This window comes from Haliotis cracherodii, unplaced genomic scaffold, assembly GCF_022045235.1.
Source record: "Haliotis cracherodii isolate W230 unplaced genomic scaffold, xgHalCrac1.p SCAF_5, whole genome shotgun sequence".
Classification (NCBI taxonomy): domain Eukaryota; kingdom Metazoa; phylum Mollusca; class Gastropoda; order Lepetellida; family Haliotidae; genus Haliotis; species Haliotis cracherodii.
The window spans coordinates 64955966-64981073 of NW_027266308.1; the positions used below are offsets into that span (position 1 = coordinate 64955966).

The 25108-nt window shown below is 41.4% G+C and overlaps 2 protein-coding genes across 2 annotated transcripts in view; one reads left to right on the forward strand and one right to left on the reverse strand.

Moving 5' to 3' along the window:
- The first annotated feature begins 11091 nt into the window (after window positions 1–11091).
- Window positions 11092–15207, forward strand: LOC139442135 (uncharacterized). Its single transcript, XM_071222934.1, has 2 exons — window positions 11092–11253; window positions 13982–15207. The coding sequence occupies exons 1-2, from the start codon at window positions 11184–11186 to the stop codon at window positions 14602–14604; spliced, it is 693 nt and encodes a 230-aa protein (XP_071079035.1). The 5' UTR covers window positions 11092–11183; the 3' UTR covers window positions 14605–15207.
- A 3744-nt stretch (window positions 15208–18951) lies between these two features.
- Window positions 18952–25108, reverse strand: part of LOC139442136 (barrier-to-autointegration factor B-like) — a 32070-nt gene continuing 25913 nt past the window's right edge. Inside the window, exon 3 of the mRNA XM_071222935.1 lies at window positions 18952–20326. Coding sequence (XP_071079036.1) covers window positions 20180–20326 — 147 coding nt within the window. The 3' untranslated portion in view covers window positions 18952–20179. The remainder of the gene's footprint in view (window positions 20327–25108) is intronic.

Sequence of the window (25108 nt, forward strand, 5' to 3'; positions counted from 1 at the left end):
GAAACGTACTTAGTCATAAACCTTCATCGGACCAACATGTTTAGGTTTGTATACAGATCTTTGCATAACATTGAGAGCGTCAAAAAAAACTATCCCCATGACTGACAAGAGAGATGACTTCAACTTTCCAACAGTCAACCTTCCCTTTATGTCGAGCACTATTCCAGCAAGTTTGTTTGTTTGTTTGGTTGGTTGTTTGTTTGTTGTTTAACGCCGCACTCAGCAATGTTCCAGCTATATGACGGCGGTCTGTAAAATAATCGAGCCTGGACCAGACAATCTAGTGATTGACATCATGAGCATCGATCCACGCAATTGGGATCGATGACATGCTTCAACCAAGTCAGCGAGCCTGACCACCCGATCCCGTTAGTCGCCTTTTACGACAAGCATTGTCGCCTTTTACGGCAAGTATGGGTTGCTGAAGACCTATTCTACCCCGGAATCGACCAGCCCTTGGTGTCCACATTTCACAACTCTTGAGGTACAATCGAACATGCTCTTTCTTCGAAAGTTTAAAAAAAACGTCACACGACTCTTGCTCAAAAGAGTCTATAGACTTATTGCGTTGTAGTTCTGCTGTAGTACTGTATCGCCTTCTTGGCATTGAACATCATCTGGACGTAACCTAGCAATAAGGGTCTGAGCTCAGTTCTGCTGTAGTACTGTATCGCCTTCCTGGCATTGAACATCATCTGGACGTAACCTAGCAATAAGGGTCTGAACTCAGTTCTGCTGTAGTACTGTATCGCCTTCCTGGCATTGAACATCATCTGGACGTAACCTAGCAATAGGGGTCTGAACTCAGTTCTGCTGAAGTACTGTATCGCCTTCCTGGCATTGAACATCATCTGGACGTAACCTAGCAATAGGGGTCTGAACTCAGTTCTGCTGTAGTACTGTATCGCCTTCCTGGCATGGAACATCATCTGGACGTAACCTAGCAATAGGGGTCTGAACTCAGTTCTGCTGTAGTACTGTATCGCCTTCCTGGCATTGAACACCATCTGGACGTAACCTAGCAATAAGGGTCTGAGCTCAGTTCTACTGTAGTACTGTACCACCTTCCTGGCATTGTTTATTATCTGTATGTTACCCAGCAATAAGGGTCTGAGTTCAAAATATAAAAAGACAAATGCAAGATAAGCTTACTCGTTGCACAGTAACATGTGGACAGCAATATGACATGACAGGGCAGGCATCTCACAAGAACGTGTGGACAGCAATAAGACATGACAGGGCAGGCATCTCACAAGAACGTGTGGACAGAAGCATGATGTGACAGGGCAGGCATCTCACAAGAAGGAATCACACCAGTCTTTCAGACATGTGTAGCAGTCCCGAGACTGTTTGGCATTCGCAGAACATGTCTCCTTCAGCCATTCTTGGAACAACTCGTCATTTTTCTTCGGCACCAATAACTGCCCCAGTACCACATAAGCCAGGAAGGAGCAACAGCTTGATGATGAATTATTGCAAAATGTGTTATATTACCTTATAAGGTGTCAACCGATCTCGAGGCTATATATAGTGTGATGTACCTTGTGTGTACCCTAAGCTGTTCCTGTGTTTGTGGCTAGTGTTTGACATGATGACTTGTCCAGAGTTGTCTGAGACATATGTCAGTTGGCACTGTGATTTTGAATTGTAGAATATGATGGGGTATTGAATCACCTTTGTTATGTGGCAGTGTAATTTATTGTTTAACAATGATTGTATCTGTATTACATTGTTTCTGTAGAGATTCAGTTGAAGTTCATTGCATTGTATTTGAACAATGATTCGTTTTCAGGAATGAAGTGCTATTTAATGTAAGCAGTGGTGAGGAAATTAATATATTTAGATGTTCGAAGTATCTGTAAAAAATCCGGAATTACATGGATGTATGTCAAGTGTTATAGAAGCATATTCACTATTTTGAGATGTTCTAGTGACACTGGACTGGTGAATCACTGTGTAGAAAGCTGGTTAGACTATGTAAGTGGAGCGGGCGCGTGTCTATCTCATCTCACATTTCAAGTGACATTACATCAAGACCAGCTTTCGTGTGAAGATCACTATCTCGAAGCTTGACCACTGTCGCTGCTGGGTGAATATAGTATTATCACTGACTGTTGCTGTCATCACTGTACTTTTGTATTTGATACTGACCACTGCCATCATATTATATAAGGCCATTGAATATTGTACTACCGTTCTATTGTGTATTGTCATTGTAATTGCTGTGCAGTAATTTGTATTGATTTGTAAACCTAGTTAACTTTGTAATACAATTGTTGATTGTATACCATTTGTTGGTTGATAGTTGGTTTCAAACTTAATTCTTTTAGGTACATATTTCTGGGTTAACATATTGTATCAATCTAGCACCTATTCAAATAATATATTTTTCTGAAGCGATATTTAGTTTGATAAAGAGAGCAATATTGTCTTAGAGAGTGTTAATCAGAGAAGGAAATAGCATTTGAATTGGTTACGCAATTCAACATCTGTTTATTCAGAAATCAATAGTGGATCTATGTTTAGACAAAATCCGATAACGCTCGCGCGCAACTACTGGAGGGTTTGAGAAATCTGTCTATTTAAACAGTTCTGAAAGCCTGAAGTTATTGTCGTCTTACGCTAGAAGTACGGTGAGTATTGACTCAAGCAAAGTTGCCAACGGCATAAGGATCTGTACCGAAACGTGGCCTTAACAGCAAAAATAAAGAAGTTGTTTATCCATAAATTGTGTCTACTTTGCAATCCGCCAGCGCCTAAGCGTCACAGAATTCATTGGATGTCTGTTAGCGTACACGTATCGGTAACTATAGCAAGCATGTCGAGGCCCTGTGGTTTTGAACGGGGGTTGGTCTACCAGTGTTGATGACCTCCTTATCTGTCGGACACCGGCTGGTGTTGGCTCCCTTGGTGAAGCTAATTCAGAACCGCAAACGTTAAGTGCTTAGGCCTTAAAAAAGTCTTTCTCGGGCACATTTTTATCAAAAGTCAGGAGGGAGGTATTAAGGGAGAAATACATTTTTTATTTCCCACCAAGAATACCAACACGCACAAGTGGACACAAACTGAACTCGACTCTTTAATACAATGTCAGTTGTCAAGCATGAATAATATGTCAACTTCATATGATGCGGGAATCTGAAAACTATATATTATTTTTTGGCAATAACAGTGACTGGAATGAGACTGACGGCAGTGTTCGAGAAGCATTTCCGTTTTTTAGCCTTAAACGTGTGTGTGTTAGTGCGTTTCGGTCAAGGATGTGTCTTATCGCGTGAGGCAGGTACGTATTCAAGCACTGGACGACATCCGTTCAGAATTACTCATGGTGCTATATAAAACGTGTAAGCAGTGTTTGTTGATTAACGCCGCACTCAGCAATATTCCAGCTATATGACGGCGGTCTGTAAATAATCGAGTCTGGACCAGAAAATCTAGTGATTGACATCATGAGCATCGATCCACGCAATTTGGATCGATGACATAAATCAACCAATTCAGCGAGCCTGACCACCGGATTCCGTTAGTCGCCTCTTACGACAAGCATAGTCGCCTTTTATGGCAAGCATGGGTTGCTGAAGACCTATTCTACCCCGGATCTTCACGGGTCACCATGCAGTGTAAAGATATGGGATCTTTATATAGTTATTTCATCTGAACAAAACACCTACTATGTATTTTTATAACGAATAACGCCCAATACCGGTGGGGTGGGGTGGGGTGGGGCGGGGTGGGGTGGTGTGGTGTGGTGTGGTGTGGTGTGGTGAAGTGAAGTGGCTACAAATAACACATGTATATTACTGACAACATTATATCATCGTCTGCATGTCACACTGATAGGTATTTCAGACTACGAGTTATGTTATAACAACGCAGAAGCAATCGCCATGGCAACGAAGAGTTCCAGACTACTAAACAGAGGATATATGCAGCTTCAGAGATGACAGAGACAATGGAGAGCATATTGACAACTGCAGAGTTCTAGGGTTTTTTTTCTACCAAAAGAGAAGATTATTATGAGACTCGGCTAGTTATGGATAAGAACAACCCTACAGTTATTTTGGAATTTAAAAACAAATTATTGATGTGCCTCAGGAATAACCAATGTTGTGACCCAGAGCTGTGGCTTGGACATTTACAAAATCTTCTCAGTATTGAGAAGCACATTGACTGTGATTATGACAGATTAACATCCTGAGGTTCCAACTGTATCTAACACAAAATATGTAATGAAAATCACATGCCTTTCACTGATCAGGTGGTTCATTTGAATTCTCACAATCTAAACAAAATAATAGATCCCCGGGGCCTTACGGCATTGTAAGTGAATTTATATAGCATGAAATTATATTACCCCTCTTTTTAAAAAAGATTGTTCAACAGGATACTTCATATTGATGTTTTTTCCAGAAGAAATGGGAAAGAGCACACTCGGTCCCTTATCTAAGGGAGGTAATACGATTGCACCAGACAGTTACAGGTGAATACCGCCGTTCTTACTCCATGTAAGGTATTTACTTCTGTTCTAGACAGACGCCTCCAGTCATACTGTGACAACAACTATATCATTAGTGAAACACAAACAGTTTTTAGACCAGCATTTCTCACCATAAATCAATTGTCAACCCTTCAAGCTACAGTACAGAAATACATCTCAAATAACGAGGGGAGATTTTACTGCAGCTTTGTTGACTTTAGAAAGGCTTTCGAACCACGACGTTCTTTTAAAAAGTTCAAATCGAGTGGGAAGAAATGGGAACTTACTAAGTTTACTAGCTTCGATGTACTCTTACTTATCATGTTTGAATGAAAGATGGTGTTTCTGATTATTTCACCTGTAAAGTCGGTACCCATGATAACAGTGATGTTGGAACAAAATGGTGGTCAAGGTATATTTTTGAGTTGTGAGATACCACAAGTTTTTTTTATTATTATACTCAGACGATGCATCGTCTGTTGCCGACAGCGCTCTACAACAACAAAAGAGAAAAAGGTTTTAGAAATTTCTGTGAAGAATGAAAGCGAATGTGAATATAACTAAAATTATCATGAGTAGTATAGACGATGGGGGTTCCATGACAACCCCCCCCCACCCCCCCACCCCTCTCGCCTGGGCCGGACCTAGGCCCTACAAATGCTTCCATGTAGGTCTAAAGTATTGACCTAGGTCTTGAAAATGCGTCAATGGAGGCCTAAATTATTGACCTAGGTCTTGAAAATGCTTCCATGGAGGTCTAAAGTTTTGACCTGGGGCCTGAAAATGCCACCAAGGAGGTCTAAAGTCTTGACCTAGTTCCTGTAATTTTTTCCATGGAGGTCTTAAGTATTGACCTAGGTATTGAAAATGCTTCCATGGAGGTCTAAAGTTTTGACCTAGGTCTTGAAAATGCGTCCATGGAGGTCTAAAGTATTGACCTATTGCCTGAAAATGCCTCCATGGAGGTCTAAAGTTTTGACCTAGACCCCATAGAAGCATTGTTAGGGCCTGGGCCTGGTCCAGGTGGGGGATGTCATAGAACCTCCATCTTCTATACTACTTGTGTTTCGGCGAGTATTGATTAGTTTCGAAAAATGTTATTTCAAAGGAGAAGCAAATAATTACAAATATTTAGGAACAATTTTCACTCCCAAGTTGTGAAGTAAAACATCCTGTAGTCTTACAGCTCAAGCAAACAAGTCAGTCAACTACTATCCAAAAGCATAATGGATTCCTATCATTCCAAGAGGGCTTTAACATACTTGACATCGTTATGGTGCCAATCTTGTGTTACGGAACTGAAATTTGGAGGAATTCGTACAATAAATTACAAGCATATAGTTGGAAATGTCAATATCTTTCTGTAATCGAGATTTTCGTCTCACAAAGAATACACCTAATAACATGGCACTCGGGGAGTGTTGTGGACGCCCTCTGCAGTTTGTCTATATGACAAGAACAGTGAAATATTGTTGCAGACTTTTTCATCTTGACTCTCAGAGATAACCTTGTCAAGTCTTCTTAATTTTACAATCACTGAATGATGTGGACAATAAGAACATTGTGTTCTGATTAGGTTTTGAATTGGTCTGAAATCGCCGATATAACATTATTCCTTAATCAATTCTAGCAAAGACTATCAGGTAATCGCTATCAAGACTGGCATTTTTCAATGAACGTTTTTTTTTTCAATCTTCGAAATGTAATTACTGTGTTCAGTTAAAGTCTATGCTGAACAGAGAACGTTATTTACCAAGTGACATTCCACATTACATTAAGATATATATGTTGTTTGCTTGTTTGTTGTTTGCTTGTTGTAGTTATGCCGCACTCAACAATATTCCAGCTTTATGACGGCGGTCAGTAAATAATCAAGTCTGGACCAGACAATCCAGTGATTGACATCATGAGCATCGATCCACCCAATTGGGATCGATGACATGCATCAACAAAGTCAGCGAACCTGACCACCCGATCCCGTTAGACGCCTGTTACGACAAGCATTTTCGCCTTTTACGGCAAGGACTGATTGCTGAAGACTTATTCTACCCCAGATTTTTCATGGGTCGGAAATTTGAAAAAGACCAAGGAGACAATGCGTCAGTTTAGTGACGCCTACTGTCAGAGAGTATATATATAATACTCCCACCTTATGGATTCCCCCCCGACGTTGATTAGTTGTCACGGTAGGTACTGGCAAGTTGGTCCATAGTCACTAGGTTATTTCAAATTAGTGCTCACTATCGCTTATATACAGACTGGCTGACTGCCTCCGTGGTGTAGTGGCTAGAGGACAGACCCCTTTAAGCAGAAGATCAGTGGTCGCGTCACACCAAAAGACGTTTAAAGATACTTGCTGTTACCCTCACTGCGCTCGGCATTAAGGGGCTAAAACAAAGACTGGTCGGCGCGGAGCCAGTTTAATGATTCTTAGTAGGGTATCCATGTTAAACTGTGGTATGGTTGCTCAGCGCCAACCACACAGTACACACGTTAACAGAACTTGGGTTGTATTTTCAGCTATTCGTGCCGTGTGAAACATGGAAGTCTTTTATTTCATTTCACGACATCATGGATTATCAAGACCTCTTCTCTTCCTTCTTCTTCTATGCAAGAGGTGGAATCCTGAAAGATGGCGAGTAGCTCTGTGTATCAATCTTTTATTCATGGAACTTATGAGGCCAAAGGCCTGTAGTACATTGTCTGGGGCGTGTTACAAATTCATGCATTTTCTTAGTTTCATGGCATGATAAATGAACATTGATAAATTTCTAATAGTTTCTGTACAATCACAAATAATTAATTTACAAAATTTGTTACCGTTTGGGTGGCGGTAGAAATAGTTATTTAGATATTTTGCTCTTAAATCTTTATACACTGGACATACACATAAAAAGTGATATTCATCTTCAATACAATCAGTTTTACAAATCCTACAAGCTCTGTGTACATATGTGCATGCACTGGTTACAGACAGATCTCCTTTAAAATGTTAAAACTTTACACAAAGTGATTGATGGTTTTAGGACGTGTTTGGTCGGAGCTAGGCACATAGCAGCATGTTCATGGCCCGGAATTGTACTAGCGTATCTGATATAACGGCTGACTCCAGTCTGTTCCAGTCCATGTTTGACTGGGGAAAGAGCGAGTGTCTGCACACGTCATTCCCCTCTGGTGGTAGTCGGTCATACAGACCCTGAATCAATTATATCCAAAACAGCCCATGCAAGTCTATAATGTTTGGCAAGTCTAGATTACTGCAGTATCAGTATCTGAAAATATAATAGTCTCTGGGCTCCTCTTTATTATATTTTATAACTATAACTTAACAACTGTTTTTTTCTGTAAAATATGTTCATTTCAGAGACTTGATGTTAGTCTACTCTGGTGTTTTCCTCGATCAGTGTCCGCTCATTGGCCATTTACAAACATGATATGTAACCACCATGAGAAACTATGACAATTTCATGTTTAAGCCTTCACCGTAAGTCTAAACGTTCTGAGGTGAGGACAATCTGAAATCAAATTAACTTGCCTTTTATTATATCAACCCTGACTCTTCAGTCATGTGAATTCCGATAATTTCCTCCACGGTAGATTATACAACAAGGCATGCCGGAGATAGCTGAATGAAGAGGGTTCAACACCACCACCCAGACACAGTCCCGCCTCAACCGCCCTTGTTATGGCTGAACACAGGTGTACGACGCTGTATCGGAAAACACCAACCTTTCATCTCGCTGTTGACTTAATCCTCCACTTCATAAGGGGCGGTCGGGTAGCCTAGTGGTTAAAGCGTTCGCTCGTCACACCGAAGACCGGGTTCGATTCCCGACATGGGTACATTGTGTGAAGCCCATTTCTTGGTGTCCCCCATCGTGATATTGCTGGAATATTGCTAAAAGCGGCGTAAAACCATTCTCACTCACTCCACTTCATAACGCGTTTACACCCTTTATATACATGCCGACCAGATTGTTTGGTTAATGGAGCATAATAGGGTATTACTCCTCGTGGAAATGGATAACATTACCGCCTGAATGAGGCGTGCGGTTTCCGTAGAATATGTACGTGGTCTTTTAATTCCTGACATTCTGCGTGTTTTATTTGTTTTTTAACGTCGCACTTAGCAATATTCCAGCTATACGACGGCGGTCTGTAAATAATCGAGTCTGGATCAGACAATCCAGTGACGAGTGGGATCGGGTGGTCAGGCTCGTTGATGTGATTGATGCATGTCATCGTATCCCAATTGCGTAGATCGATGCTCATGGTGGCAATCACTGGATGGCCTAGTCCAGATTCGATTATTTACAGACCGTCGTCATATATAGCTGGAATATTGCTGAGTGCGGCGTTAAACAACAGACAAAGCACAACACATAATATTTCACAAATACGTTTTAAAGCCAATTGTTGTTATTCTCCGAACGAAACTATTTCTAAACACGGTGCAAAAACCCAACACACTCCACAGAGAAGCAAGTATGTACTAGCAAGCTATGTATGGTACACGCTCCACACAACAGAAGGGCGTTATTGTGACGGAGTCTTCTGTCATGCTGGGTTGTACCGGTGCGTTATCTTTGCGGCTCTTGGTGTCTGCAAGTTGAAACATTCACAACTGAGTCTTCGACCTGAAGGGTTAGAGTTACCAAGTTGGACTACGTCTCTGTGGCATGAATGGTCGACTGTTGTGGTCGTTACCGCCATTTTGGTCACGACCCTCTTGGAATCGAAGAAGATAAGGGGTATTGGGTTGCCTAGAGCAGTGTGAGTGCTGTTGGCGAGGCCCACGATGGGGTGGTGCAACACGCAGAAAGAATATACATCACATATTTCCACTGTACAATCGTTGATCAGCTTTCAAACCCATACAACGTGACGTTAGGCGTGCAATGTATCATTTGCTAGTGCCATGTCCTTTTAACAAACAAAGTGCAGTTTATACATATATTTGTTTCTTTTTTAACACCGCACCCAGCAATATTCCAGCTATATGACGGCGGTCAGTAAATAATCGACTAGACAAGCCAGTGATTGACATCATGAGCATCGATGCACGCAATTGGGATACGATTACATGCATCAACCAAGTCAGCGAGCCCAACCACCCGATCCCGTTAGTCGCCTCTTACGACAAGCTAAGTCCCCTTTTACAGCAAGCATGGGTTGCGGAAGGTGAGGTGAGGTGAGGTGAGGTGAGGTGAGGTGAAATTGGGTTTAACGTCGCGTCCAAGATTATTGCAGTTTTATAGCGACGTGCATGTACGTGTGTGTGTGTGTCTGCTTGTACTAGTCCGGACTGATGCCGATTTATAATGCTAGCTCACTGAGATACCATGCCGCAGTTTAACACGAATACCCTACACAGTATACTGACTCCAAGCCGACCAGTCCTTCTTTTAACCCCTTAATGCCGAGCGCCAGACAGGGTAACAGCAAGTACCATCTTTTAACGTCTTTTGGCATGACGCGGCCGGGGATCGAACCCCGGACCTTCCGCTCCCCGGGGGTACGCTCTTCGGGGTTGCTGAAGACTACCATTAGCATGTCCGTTGTGTTTAGTGACGTTTAGAATTTAATGTTGATTTGATACCATTAAATTTAAGTTGGAAGCTAACATAGCCATGTTCCAAATATTTCAAATCAACTACAGCATTCTCTATAATTGTGAAAAACCTACAGGTCATATAGGGAAATATAAAGGAATATCTTAGGTGCTAGCGAAAGAATGAGTGAATCGTTTGGGTCTAATGTTTTGACAAAGTTGCGGGCCAGAAATACAGACATTGCCAATACATAGCATTTGTACAGGCTGCAACATCCAAAGATGAAATATTCCTCATCTACGATTTACACTTGTCAGAGGGGTACACAAAGTACGTGATCTAGACTACCAGTTGTCGGACTTTCATTATGGTGAAAGCCTCGGAGGCAGAGTGGGTTAGATCGCTGACTTTGAGTGCTGGCGATTAGGTGCCTCACTCTGGCGGTGTGGGTTCGAATCCCGGACCCACCCACCAAAAGTAGGAGAATCTGTACTTTACCAAGAAAGTGTTATCCCAAATATAACATTTCTTACATTCTTCATCCACATGAAAAGATAAATTGTAAGCAACGATTACGGCATAGGCTAAAGCTGTGGTTGAACAGTTCTCTGAGCAGTACGGGGAGAGACTGAATGTCCAGTTAGTAGTGAACTAAACCACATTATTATTAATAATGAAATGTGTTTGTGGATTTAACGCCTTGAGAAATGGTAGACGGAAGTGAATCACGAGCCGAGACAGTTCATAGCGGTTGTGAGAGAAAGAAATCACATTACTTAAATCGTATCCATTTTCCATATGGCCCCTTTCCATATGACACACTTAATCTACACACATATACACACATCTTCATATGGTCTCTGGTATGTTTGAGTAGAGGTCAGGATTTACGAAGCAGTCTAAACTATGCCCCACACTCCCGACTAGAACGAGCAATTTAAGTAAACACAATCTTTAGGCCTGGCTGAAACCGTTGGGTTTAGCCTCTCACCAACATCTGTGTTTCCCTCCCACGATCCCCCGACAACGCTGTATGGACCCCCCTTCAAGAGCCCTTCCAACAAACACGGCAAATTAGTTTGGTTTTCACAGTTCTCAAGACACTAAGCAACAGTGAGGAATCTTCGAGTTAGCAAGTTTTCTCTACCGCCACGATGAAGGACTTTCTTGTCGTCAGTCTCGTCTTGACCGCATACATCTTATCGGACTCCGTGGGACAACCAGGTAACCGTACACTGTTAAATATTTCCTAATATCCAGAATTTTGAGTACCAAGCAGTTCCCTGTGATCCTGACCTATTTATTGTGTTGTTGTTTTTCCCAAATTCCTCACATGGCACCAGCACGGTAGATCTACACTACCCGACTTTTGCCCAACACCTTCTTATTAGATGACTTAATAGTCGGAAAATAGTGTATCTAGGCAATGTTGTAAGAACTTTGTACATTAAATACGCTTTAAAGCAGGTTCTTCCATCTGTTGAAATATACATGTGCACTATGGAATTCCATGCTTTCTTACAGAAAACCTGTGAACAATTCTCTTTAATGATTAATTGTAAAACTGATATTCTTCTTAGGAAACATACATTGGATAACAACCTCTGGTTTATTACTTCGGGACCGTGATATGGCCGCGTTTGCAGTTTGTACTGTCGCCCGTAGTCCTGAACCACGACCGTGGAATATATTTATTTTATATAGAAAAATAATCTAGAAATGCATACAAAAGCAAGTCTAGCAAGCTCAAGCTAGCTCTATCTGAAATCAGCATAGGGAATTTATTTTAATTTTTAGAGTCAAGAAGGATATTGTGTAACATAAGATTTCAGAGACTAAATGTTAGTCTATGTCGCATGCTTCCTCACTCGTGCTTGTTGTGGGGTATTTTACACAGAGATGATTGCTCTGCTTTGTGTTAGTAGCTGATAAATTCGCATTGTAAGGTCTTGTTCCGTCTGTTGAAGTGTTGCCATATTCTGAGATGTTTACCAAAGGGACTCTACTTACAAGCAGCTTGTGTTTATTGTCCAAGTGGGGGCGGGTAATTGGAGCTACATTGCGTTATCGTTGCCGCGGGGGATGGGGAGAGGGGTTGGGGTGTTTACGTTGAGGGGAACCCGGTGTAGTGCTGGTGATGAATGATACAGACGCAGGGAGCCGGGAACGCTGGGACAAGAGCGGATGAGGAGGAGGGGTGTTATGAACTTGTGGGAATTAGTGTTGACAACTCGCACATCTGTTGTCTGGAAGCTTTGTTTCGCACGTGGATATGCTGAGGATATACTTGGTACACATAATCATCATAATGATATTGACATATATTGCCTTTGAAAGATAAATCGATATTCCCCTTCTACAAAACAATACAGTACATGATCACAGAGTGTAGGTCATGATCACAGGTACTCGACTGTAGGTCATGATCACAGGTACTCGAGTGTAGGTCATGATCACAGGTACTCGAGTGTTGGTCATGAACACAGGTACTCGAGTGTAGGTCATGATCACAGGTACTCGAGTGTAGGTCACGATCACAGGTACTAGAGTATAGGCCATGATCACAGGTACTAGAGTGTAGGCCAGGATCACAGGTACTCGAGTGTAGGCCATGATCACAGGTACACCAGTGAAGGTCACGATCACATGTACGTGAGTGTAGGCCATGATCACAGGTACTTGAGTGTTGGTCATAATCACAGGTACTCGAGTGTAGGCCATGATCACATGTACTTGAGTGTAGGTCATGATCACAGGTACTTGAGTGTTGGTCATGATCACAGGTACCCGAGTGTTGGTCACGATCACATGTACTCGAGTGTAGGTCATGATCACATGTACTCGAGTGTAGGTCACGATCACATGTACTAGAGTGTAGGCCATGATCACAGGTACTCGAGTGTTGGTCATGATCACATGTACTCGAGTGTTGGTCACGATCACATGTACTCGAGTGTAGGTGATGATCACAGGTACTCGAGTGTTGGTCATGATCACATGTACTCGAGTGTTGGTCACGATCACATGTACTCGAGTGTAGGTGATGATCACAGGTACTTGAGTGTTGGTCATGATCACAGGTACCCGAGTGTTGGTCACGATCACAGGTACTCGAGTGTAGGCCATGATCACAGGTACTCGAGTGTAGGCCATGATCACATGTACTTGAGTGTAGGCCATGATCACAGGTACTCGAGTGTAGGTCATGATCACAGGTACTCGAGTGTAGGTCGTAATCACAGGTATTCGAGTGTAGGTCATACTCACAGGTACTCGAGTGTAGGTCATGATCACATGTACTCGAGTGTAGGTCATGATCACATGTACTCGAGTGTAGGTGATGATCACAGGTACTCGAGTGTTGGTCATGATCACATGTACTCGAGTGTAGGTCATGATCACAGGTGCTCGAGTGTTGGTAATGATCACATGTACGCGAATGTAGGTCATGATCACAGGTACTCGAATGTAGGTCATGATCACAGGTACTCGAGTGTAGGCCATGATCACAGGTACTCGAGTGTAGGCCATGATCACAGGTATTCGAGTGTAGGTCATACTCACAGGTACTCGAGTGTAGGTTTTGTGCTGGCGTATTTGAATATTTTCTCTGAAGCTCTGAACGTGGACTACAGCGTTGTTTATACACCATTAATGAGCGTGGCACTGTGATTTTAATTTTATTGAATTATTGATTGACTTCATATACAGAGTTTATCATGTGTATAAAAAACGGATATATAATGCAAATATTGAAGAAATGTAATTGAGACAAACACACACACACACACGTACATGTACGTCGCTACATAAGTGCAATAATCTTGAACGCGACGTTGAAGACCATTTCACACCACCTCTCCTCACTTCTCGATGCCAACTGCTCTTCTTTTGTCCTAAGTTCATTAGCCCATAACATGGAGTCCTCAACGCCAACACTTCTATGTTCCAGACAATCAAGATGGCGCGGGGATACAGATGAGCTATACAATATCCAACGGTGACAGCAGCTCGGTGGATCCCCAACCGGCCGTCAACACCTCCACAGGGGCCCACACGAATGTCGGGGTGTGGAGGGCTAGATACAGAGGCCACGGACATGGCCGCAACGAGTCAGGGCGGGGCGGCGCATTGCGACGGTACCGTCTGAGGCAGCATCACAGACGACGACCACAACTGAACCTCACGGCGTCAGCGTATCCACATAGTCAAGGAAGACGACCACAACGACTCGGAAACGTCCAAAGACGCGCCGAGCAGCTTCGTAGACAGGGTGGAACACGGCGTCTTGTCGCGACCGGGTCTCACACTCTTTCGACCGGAACCAGAACAAACACAGGGGGCGTGGATCCTTTCATGGCACTCCAGAATGGACACAGACAAACCGGGCCTTTCCAGGATAGACAGACAGCTTACGACTTTCTTAGCAATGGCGGCAACAGTTTCAGACTCCGAAACGAGAACCAACGAGAACGTCGCGACGAGAACGCGCGAATGGCTTCCGTTATGTGCGGTGTGTTTGGCAAACAGTTCGTCCCCAGCGCTATTGGCGGCAGGTGCGTGGATCCGGCCTAGATACCACATGATATTAATGCACACCTATGTATAATTACAAGATGTTGTTATTTGTGTACAGACGGTGGGATAGATCAAACAATCGACTGTCTGGAGGTCGTGACGGCAGGAATGAAATCTTTCATGCATAATGTGTATATATTGCTAGATAAAGGCTACGATAGTTAGTTTAAACGTGTTTATGGACACTATTCTGTTCGTGCAATGTAATATCTATCACTACCTATCACTGAGGAACCGATGTTAAAATCATAAATTTTATAGGAAATATTGCCCGATTTATGGGGCACGATACCTGATTTTGATTGTTTTCGATTGGATGTTATTATGTCACGGGTCTTAATTATATACCCCAGTGGTAACAACCGACGGTAAAACGATCGAGGCCACGATGATCCTTTAAATTGAAACGCTTGACATTAGAGCACAGATGGCTCTCAAACCTTTAACACAAAGCGACCTTAGCCTATGTTAAAGTATGGGAGTTACGATCATCTTAGAGCTAAGATCGCTTTGTGCAAGTGGGCCCAGGTTCTGTCAACTTTGCAAAGCTCTGTTCAGGATTACTGGTATGTGACGAGAATTGCATTGGGGAAGTCCATGTACATACATATATACTACTAAAAACGTTTTCGATTCTTTCTGACTCGTTCTGTACGATTCTTTCATATTACTATACGATTCTTTCATTTTACTGTAGTTAATATGTCGTGTCAGGACAGTACAGTACAGTAATATGGAAGAATCGAGTGATCTGTAAGTTATTGTGAGTAGTATAATTACAAGCCATGGTATGGATGTAGTATACTTACAAGCCATGGTATTGATGTAGTATACTAACAAGCCATGGTATTGATGTAGTATACTAACAAGCCATGGTATTGATGTAGTATACTAACAAGCCATGGTATGGATGTAGTATACTAACAAGCCATGGTATGGATGAAGTATACTAACAAGCGATGGTATGGATGTAGTATACTAACAAGCCATGGTATGGATGTAGTATAATTACAAGCCATGGTATTGATGTAGTATACTAACAAGCCATGGTATGGATGTAGTATACTAACAAGCCATGGTATGGATGTAGTATACTAACAAGCCATGGTATGGATGTAGTATACTAACAAGCCATGGTATGGATGAAGTATACTAACAAGCGATGGTATGGATGTAGTATACTAACAAGCCATGGTATGGGTGTAGTATAATTACAAGCCATGGTATTGATGTAGTATACTAACAAGCCATGGTATGGATGTAGTATACTAACAAGCCATGGTATTGATGTAGTATACTAACAAGCCATGGTATGGATGTAGTATACTAACAAGCCATGGTATGGATGTAGTATACTAACAAGCCATGGTATGGATGTAGTATACTAACAAGCCATGGTATGGATGTAGTATACTAACAAGCCATGGTATGGATGCACAACGATTTATTTAACTTGTTGTGTGAAGTGTTGGTGCAGTTTGATAAAGGTGGAAATATTTGCATCGAAACGTCTCACGTGTAAATAATAACAGTGTCCTGCATGGAGATGCATTGCTGCATCAGATACCTTGACTTTTGTTTTTGTATCGTCATTGCCTCTGTTGACATGCGCATACTTACGACATACTCATACTAAATATACCTCACGTATTAAAACGTTTACACTGATGTCCATGTGTCTTGTTATATGTGGGGCGGTGGGGTAGCCTAGTGGTTAAAGCGTTCACTTGTCACGCCGAAGACCCGGGTTCGATTCCCTATATGGGTATAATGTGTAAAACCCATTTCTGGTGTGATATTGCTGGAATATTGCTAAAAGCGGCGTAAAACCATACTCACTCACTCATCTATTTGTATTGGTTCATCTCTTACTTCTGTTTTGTTAACCAGAAGATTTGCTGGGTTGTATGATCACATAGAATTGTGTCCCTACGATATTCGTTAGGAAAATGAACTAATGAATAATAGTTTCTCTCTCCTTCGAACTGGTCGTTTCAGAATAATCGTCAGAAGAATACGTCATTGCGTAGTATGGTATGGATGGCCCTTCTAAGGCACCGCAATTCGCTGTATAGAGTTGCGTTCCTTTGTCGTGCCAGGAAACGTGTTTCTGGTTCTTGTTTTGATAGCATCATACCCGGGCTCGGGGGTTTTATCAAAGTGGTAAACGTCTCAAACCTGTATCACTTCGTGTTTTCTCCCACATTAAGCGCACACGCCGTGATACACGGTTCAAGGAGGCGTTAAACCCAACACACTCGTTCAGATGACTTTTTAGAACTTGGTATTCTTCACAGTAGGTTTTAAAATATATGTCCTTACATCCTAGTTCTTTTAGTTATTTCAATGGGACCCGAGTTAGTCTGCTTATATATAATTAAATATAATTGTTTTACGCCGTACTCAGCAAAGTTCCAGCTATAGCACGACGTCTTGATCAAAACATCATGTGATTAATATTATGAGCAACGTTCCCCGCCGTCGGTGTATAATGGCACGCAATCAGCCAAGTCTCCGGACCTGATACCGAAACGGTCTGTAAAATCTCCACGTAGGGCGCCTTAGGCAGATGGCGACCTCTACTAACCCGGAAGTTCCATGGGGTTTATAGCGTGCAGACTTCCTATTGTATATGTAGTCTCTGTCGTTTTTACGTCACACATGTTTGCTTGTTTGTTGGTTTTTTCAACGCCGTACTCAGCAATATTCCAGCTATATTAGTGCGGTCTGTAAATAATTGAGTCTGGACAAGACAATCCAGTGATTGATATCATGAGCATCGACATAAGCAATTGGGATACGATAACATGCATCAACCAAGTCAGCGAGCCTGACCACCCGATCCCGTTAGTCGCCTCTTACGACAAGCATGGGTTGCTGAAGACCTATTCCAACCCGGATCTCCACGGGTCCCCACACTAAGAAGATTCCCTATGCATGAACGGTACGTCAAAAAAGCGGATGGTAAACATCGTCGACGGTGTCACCAGGACAACGTGTGTTACAGGCATAGTTAGTCAAGGAAAGCCTGTTATGAAAGTCTCTGCATAATACAATTAAGATAGATTTACCATCTTTGTAATTGTTAAATATTATTGTGGCCAATTGCAAACACGCAATCCTAGGGAGCCTGACACCTTAATTTGACTCGAACCACAGGTCGTACACGTTATTTCTAAACACCTCCACACTACATCTGTATATCTAACACGTATCGTTTTGTCGGCTAGCACAATATAAGCAGGTATGACTTCGTCGCTACCATGTGCGGAGTTCTTAAGGAGGGGGGCTGATCTATTCTGCCGGAGGTCACGCCACCTGTTGCGCCCCTTCTTGAAACCAGAAAGTTTACTATACAGAACACGTATTACAATCACCCCGACAGACCAGTTCGAGCCTTGCTCTCCGATATACAGTGCCGGTATCTTCTTAGGTTTTGTTTCAATAACTGGGCGTTTTTTTCCAGGGCACATTTCCTCTCTTGCGAACACTGCTGCAATGAATGACTCGAATAGCACAAGGCACCAGTTCAATGCATGCCTGATGTGTGTACAAAGTTTCATAAACAAATATCCCACGGTTATTGAGTCTCATAGTCTCTGAACAGTATTTTAACCCCTTCCGGCCCACCCTTACTGTAATGCTATAGCCCTAAATGAAGCAAGTCTAGATTTTCCACAGATAATTCCCCATTTCACTGGGACCTCTCTTCAATTTACCAGATAATTATATATTTTCCAAGCGTTAGTTTATGAGTTATGTTCGAGAAAGAGACGTGAAACAGATCTACGGAGCCCGTTTTTATATCCCCTTCAAAACTTACTTAACAATTGATAAAATCATGCCAATTCATTTTCATCTGAAAAGGTCAGGTGCAGTATGTGGTGGTAATAGTGAAATTACATTCAGTATAAAGGCAGACCAATGAGGTGTGTGTGTGTGTGTGTTGGTGGTGTGTGTGTGTGTGTGTGTGTGTGTGAAGATCCTAAGGGGAGGGATTTGTTCCTAGGATAAGATCACTCTGGAGTGATCTTATGTGAATTGGGAGAGGGACTGAAGTGGCTCTGTTGTGAGAGGAAAGAGGGGCTCTGGTGCAATGGGAGAGGGGCCCTGGCGAGATTGAGGAGTGGCTCTGGTGCAATGAGGGATGGGGTCGGTGCAATGGGAGAGGGGCCAAAACAATGCTCCACCAAACCTCACAAACATGAACACTGAAAGTCGTAGTACAGACATTTAATGTCAAAACACAAATAACATTTGAATAGCAATAACATTTAACAGGATCATGTATTCTCTTATCACACCAGTGCATAACATCATGTAGAAGCCACAACAGTACTCATATTTTCCAACAAAATCACATTTAAAAATGAGAAATCAGCAAGTACATATAATAAAATGTAACATAACATTTTTCGTCAGGAAATCAAAAAGTTATCTTCTTGTTTCTACTATCATGGACTGTTATGGGTGAACAAAACCGTCCAAATGGCGTGCTGGATTTCTTGGGGAATTAGTCAGCAAAGAGCCGGAGTCACAGGAGACTAATCACAATTTTATTTACAAGAACAATGAACAATTAACAATGAACAATTTACAATATACTTAGAAAATAACTGAGGGTGCCACAGAGAGTTGGTACAACACTCTGGGCTGTGGGAGAGAGGTCTGCTTGGTAAGAGAGTCAAACCCCTTCTCTGCCCTAACAAGAGGTTTCTGTGTGTATTTAACAAAGATTAGAACAATAAAATGGGATATGATTGGTTGATACACGATGGGTTGTGCCCTATGCTAAATGAATGGCTAGACAGAGGGGAATACTTAATCCTGTTAATCCTGTTGGACTGGCACTAATCTTGTTGACATATTTACTGGATGCTTTGAAAAGAGATTATGGTGTCACTATAGACGAGCTTGTGTTGGGGCTAATCCTTAATGCACTATAGACGAGCTTGTATGGGGGCTAATCCTTAATGCCTTATAGACAAGCTTGTATGGGGGCTAATCCTTAATGAGTCTAAATTGAAGTAATTGCTGAATGTTATTCTAATATAGGTGATGACAGATTTACTTAAATAAAATAGCTCAAGGTAATCTTTTAGACTATGTAGACATATCTTTTGTCTGGAAGATGGGATCTTGCTTCCTCAAGCTAGCATTTATCTAAAAGCTTCAAATCTATTTAACTATGTAGACATAACCCTTGTCTTATTGAATAGTATGTCTAGGAGTTGCGCTCCCATTACCTTAGGCTAGCATCTATCTAAAAAGGTATAACTGAAACTACTGATATTTTATATGTGCATTTTACCTGATGATAAGTATTACTTGCTAAACTATAATTATATGAAATGATGTATACATTATACACTATAATAACTCCTAAAAACACTTGATGTGGATCTAATTATTATAGGATAACTTAGTATAAATGTTATACCATGATACTATCACCAGGTTCAGCACCGGGTTCCACACGAGTGACCAACAGGGTGCACACGGTGTGCTTAACACGTTGCCCATGCGTGTAAGGGGAATGAACCTCTAGGCAGTAGTGTACATCAGCCATAGCTTAGCCGAATCTGTCGTACCATTCTTTCAGAGCATTGTAGCACTTCTTGGCTTTGTGCTCATCTACCTTAGCTGTCTTGTACAACCATAGCGCGAAATCCTCTTCATTTGTCTTCAGAACAAGAAATTGTCCATACACCTGAGACGCCTGTAATGAATAAAGAAGACTCATTGTTGTGAGCAATTAACAACGTGCAATGCAGGTTTTTATTTGACCCAATCATAAGACAAGGCCTGTCTAGGTTTATAAGGTGTATGGTGAAGACCTGTCTAGATGTAGAAGGTGTATGATGAAGACCTGTCTTGATGTGTATGATGAAGACCTGTCTTGATGTGTATGATGAAGACCTGTCTTGATGTGTATGATGAAGACCTGTCTTGATGTGTATGATGAAGACCTGACCTGTCTTGATGTGTATGATGAAGACCTGTCTTGATGTGTATGATGAAGACCTGTCTTGATGTGTATGATGAAGACCTGTCTTGATGTGTAAGGTGTATGATAAAGACCTGTCCAAATGTATAAGGTGTATGATGAAGACCTGACTAGATGTGTAAGGTGAAGACCTGTCAAGATCTAGAAGGTGGATTATGAAGACCTGTCTTGATGTGTATGATGAAGACCTGTGTAGATGTAGAAGGTGTATGATGAAGACCTGTCTTGATGTGTATGATGAAGACCTGTCTAGATGTAGAAGGTGGATTATGAAGACCTGTCTTGATGTGTATGATGAAGACCTGTCTTGATGTGTATGATGAAGACCTGTCTAGATGTGTAAGGTGTATGATAAAGACCTGTCCAAATGTATAAGGTGTATGATGAAGACCTGACTAGATGTGTAAGGTGAAGACCTGTCAAGATGTAGAAGGAGGATTATGAAGACCTGTCTTGATGTGTATGATGAAGACCTGTGTAGATGTAAAAGGTGTATGATGAAGACCTGACTAGATGTGATAGGTCAAGACCAGTTTAGATGAAGAGGGTGGATTATAAAGACCTGTCTTGATGTGTATGATGAAGACCTGTCTGAGTGTATAAGGTGAAGCCATGTCCAGATGTAGAAGGTAAAGACATGTCTAGATGTGTATGATGAAGACATGTCTAGATGTAGAGGGTGATGACATGTCTAGATGTATAAGGTGGAGACCTGTCTAGATGTAGAAGGTGACGACATGTCTAGATGTATAAGGTGAAGACCTGTTTAGATGGAAAAGGTAAAGACATGTCTAGATGTGTATGATGAAGACATGTCTAGATGTAGAAGGTGACGACATGTCTAGATGTATAAGGTGAAGACCTGTCTAGATGGAACAGGTAAAGACATGTCTAGATGTGAATGATGAAGACCTATCTAGATGTGTAAGGTGAAGACCTGTTTAAATGTAGAAGGTGGATTATGAAGACCTGTCTTGATGTGTATGATGAAGACCTGTGTAGATGTGTAAGGTGAAGTCATGTCTAGATGTATAAGGTGAAGATCTGTCCATATGTATAAGGTGAAGATCTGTCTTGATGTGTATGATGAAGACTCTCTTGATGTGTATGATGAAGACTGTCTTGATGTGTATGATGAAGACCTGTCTAGATGTGTATGATGAAGACTGTCTTGATGTGTATGATGAAGACCTGTCTAGATGTATAAGGTGAAGATCTGTCTTGATGTGTATGATGAAGTCATTTCTAGATGTATAACTATAAAGTGAAGATCTGTCCAGATGTATAAGGTGAAGATCTGTCCAGATGTATAAGGTGAAGATATGTCCAGATGTATAAGGTGAAGATCTGGCTTGATGTGTAAGATGAAGACTGTCTTGATGTAGAAGGTGATGACATGTCTAGATGTATAAGGTGAAGACCTGTCTAGATGCAGAAGGTGACGACATGTCTAGATGTAGAAGGTGACAACATGTCTAGATGTATAAAGTGAAGACCTGTCTAGATGTATAAGGTGAAGACCTGTCTGGGTGAATAAGGTGAAGACATGTCTAGATGTAGAAGGTGACGACATGTCTGGATGTATAAGGTGAAGACCTGTCTGGGTGAATAAGGTGAAGACATGTCTAGATGTAGAAGGTGACGACATGTCTAGATGTATAAGGTGAAGACCGGTCTAGATGTAGAACCTGACGACATGTCTAGATGTAGAAGGTGACGACATGTCTAGATGTAGAAGGTGAAGACCTGTCTAGATGTATCAGGTGAAGACCTGTCTAGATGTATAAGGTGAAGACCTTTCTTGATGTATAAGGTGAAGACCTGTCTAGATGTATAAGGTGAAGACATGTCTAGATGTATAAGGTGAAGACATTTCTAGATTTATAAGGTGAAGACATGTCTAGATGTATAAGGTGAAGACCTGTCTAGATGTAAAAGGTGAAGACATGCCTAGATGTGTATGATGAAGACCTGTCTGAGTGTATATTAAGGTGAAGCCATGTCTAGATGTAGAAGGTGGAGGCCTGTCTAGATGTAGAAGGTCACGACATGTCTAGATGTATAAGGTGAAGACCTGTCTAGATGGAAAAGGTAAAGACATGTCTAGATGTGTATGATGAAGACATGTCTAGATGTAGAAGGTGACGACATGTCTAGATGTTTAAGGTGAAGACCTGTCTAGATGGAACGGGTAAAGACATGTCTAGATGTGTAAGGTGAAGACCTGTTTAAATGTAGAAGGTGGATTATGAAGACCTGTCTTGATGTGTATGATGAAGACCTGTGTAGATGTGTAAGGTGAAGTCATGTCTAGATGTATAAGGTGAAGATCTGTCCATATGTATAAGGTGAAGATCTGTCTTGATGTGTATGATGAAGACTCTCTTGATGTGTATGATGAAGACTGTCTTGATGTGTATGATGAAGACCTGTCTAGATGTGTATGATGAAGACTGTCTTGATGTGTATGATGAAGACCTGTCTAGATGTATAAGGTGAAGATCTGTCTTGATGTGTATGATGAAGACTGTCTTGATGTGTATGATGAAGTCATTTCTAGATGTATAACTATAAGGTGAAGATCTGTCCAGATGTATAAGGTGAAGATCTGTCCAGATGTATAAGGTGAAGATCTGGCTTGATGTGTATGATGAAGACTGTCTTGATGTAGAAGGTGATGACATGTCTAGATGTATAAGGTGAAGACCTGTCTAGATGTAGAAGGTGACGACATGTCTAGATGTAGAAGGTGACAACATGTCTAGATGTATAAAGTGAAGACCTGTCTAGATGTATAAGGTGAAGACCTGTCTGGGTGAATAAGGTGAAGACATGTCTAGATGTAGAAGGTGACGACATGTCTGAATGTATAAGGTGAAGACCTGTCTGGGTGAATAAGGTGAAGACATGTCTAGATGTAGGTGACGACATGTCTAGATGTATATGGTGAAGACCGGTTTAGATGTAGAACGTGACGACATGTCTAGATGTATAAGGTGACGACATGTCTAGATGTAGAAGGTGAAGACCTGTCTAGATGTATCAGGTGAAGACCTGTCTAGATGTATAAGGTGAAGACCTTTCTTGATGTATAAGGTGAAGACCTGTCTAGATGTATAAGGTGAAGACATGTCTAGATGTATAAGGTGAAGACATTTCTAGATTTATAAGGTGAAGATATGTCTAGATGTATAAGGTGAAGACCTGTCTAGATGTAAAAGGTGAAGACATGCCTAGATGTATAAGGTGAAGACATGTCTTCATGTGTATGATGCAGACCTGTCTATATGTATAAGGTGAAGACCTGTCTAGATGTAAAAGGTGAAGACATGTCTAGATGTATAAGGTGAAGACATTTCTAGATGTATAAGGTGAAGACATGTCTAGATGTATAAGGTAAAGACACGTCTTGATGCATAAGGCGAAGACCTGTCTAGATGTAAAAGGTGAAGACATTTCTTGATGTATAAGGTAAAGACATGTCTAGATGTAAAAGGTAAAGACATGTCTAGATGTATAAGGTAAAGACATGTCTTGATGTGTATGATGAAGACCTGTCTAGATGTAAAAGGTGAAGACATGTCTTAATGTAAAAGGTGAAGACCTGTCTTGATGTATGATATGAAGACATGTCTTGATGTAAAAGGTGAAGACATGTCTTGATGTATAAGGTGAAGACATTTCTAGATGTATAAGGTGAAGTCATGTCTAGATGTATCAGGTGTATAGTGAAGACTTGTCTAGATGTATAAGGTAAAGACATGTCTAGATGTATAATGCGAAGACTGTCTTGATGTATAAGGTGAAGACATTTCTAGATGTATAAGGTGAAGTCATGTCTAGATGTATCAGGTGTATAGTGAAGACTTGTCTAGATGTATAAGGTAAAGACATGTCTAGATGTATAATGTGAAGACTGTCTTGATGTATAAGGTGAAGACATTTCTAGATGTATAAGGTGAAGTCATGTCTAGATGTATCAGGTGTATAGTGAAGACTTGTCTTGATGTATAAGGTGAAGACCTGTCTTGATGTATAATGTGAAGACATGTCTTGATGTAAGATGTGAAGAGATGTCTTGATGTATAAGGTGAAGATATTTCTAGATGTATAAGGTGAAGTCATGTCTAGTTGTATCAGGTGTATAGTGAAGACATGTCTAGATGTATAAGGTGAAGACCTGTCTTGATGTATCAGGTGTATGGTGAAGACCTGTATTGATGTATAAGGTGAAGACCTGTCTTGACGTAAAAGGTGAAGACATGTCTTGATGTATCAGGTGTATGGTGAAGACCTGTATTGATGTATAAGGTGAAGACCTGTCTTGACGTAAAAGGTGAAGAGATGTCTAGACGTGTATGATGAAGACATGTCTAGATGTATAAGGTAAAGACATGTCCAGATGTATAAGGTGAAGACATGTCTTGATGTATCAGGTGTATGGTGAAGACCTGTATTGATGTATAAGGTGAAGACCTGTCTTGATGTAAAAGG

Excerpts from the sequence above, each read along its gene's own strand:
- LOC139442135 (XM_071222934.1), top strand. The coding sequence starts at position 11,184 with ATGAAGGACTTTCTTGTCGTCAGTCTCGTCTTGACCGCATACATCTTA. Across the intron at positions 11,254-13,981 it reads GGACTCCGTGGGACAACCAG|ACAATCAAGATGGCGCGGGG; the intron begins GTAACCGTACAC and ends TCTATGTTCCAG.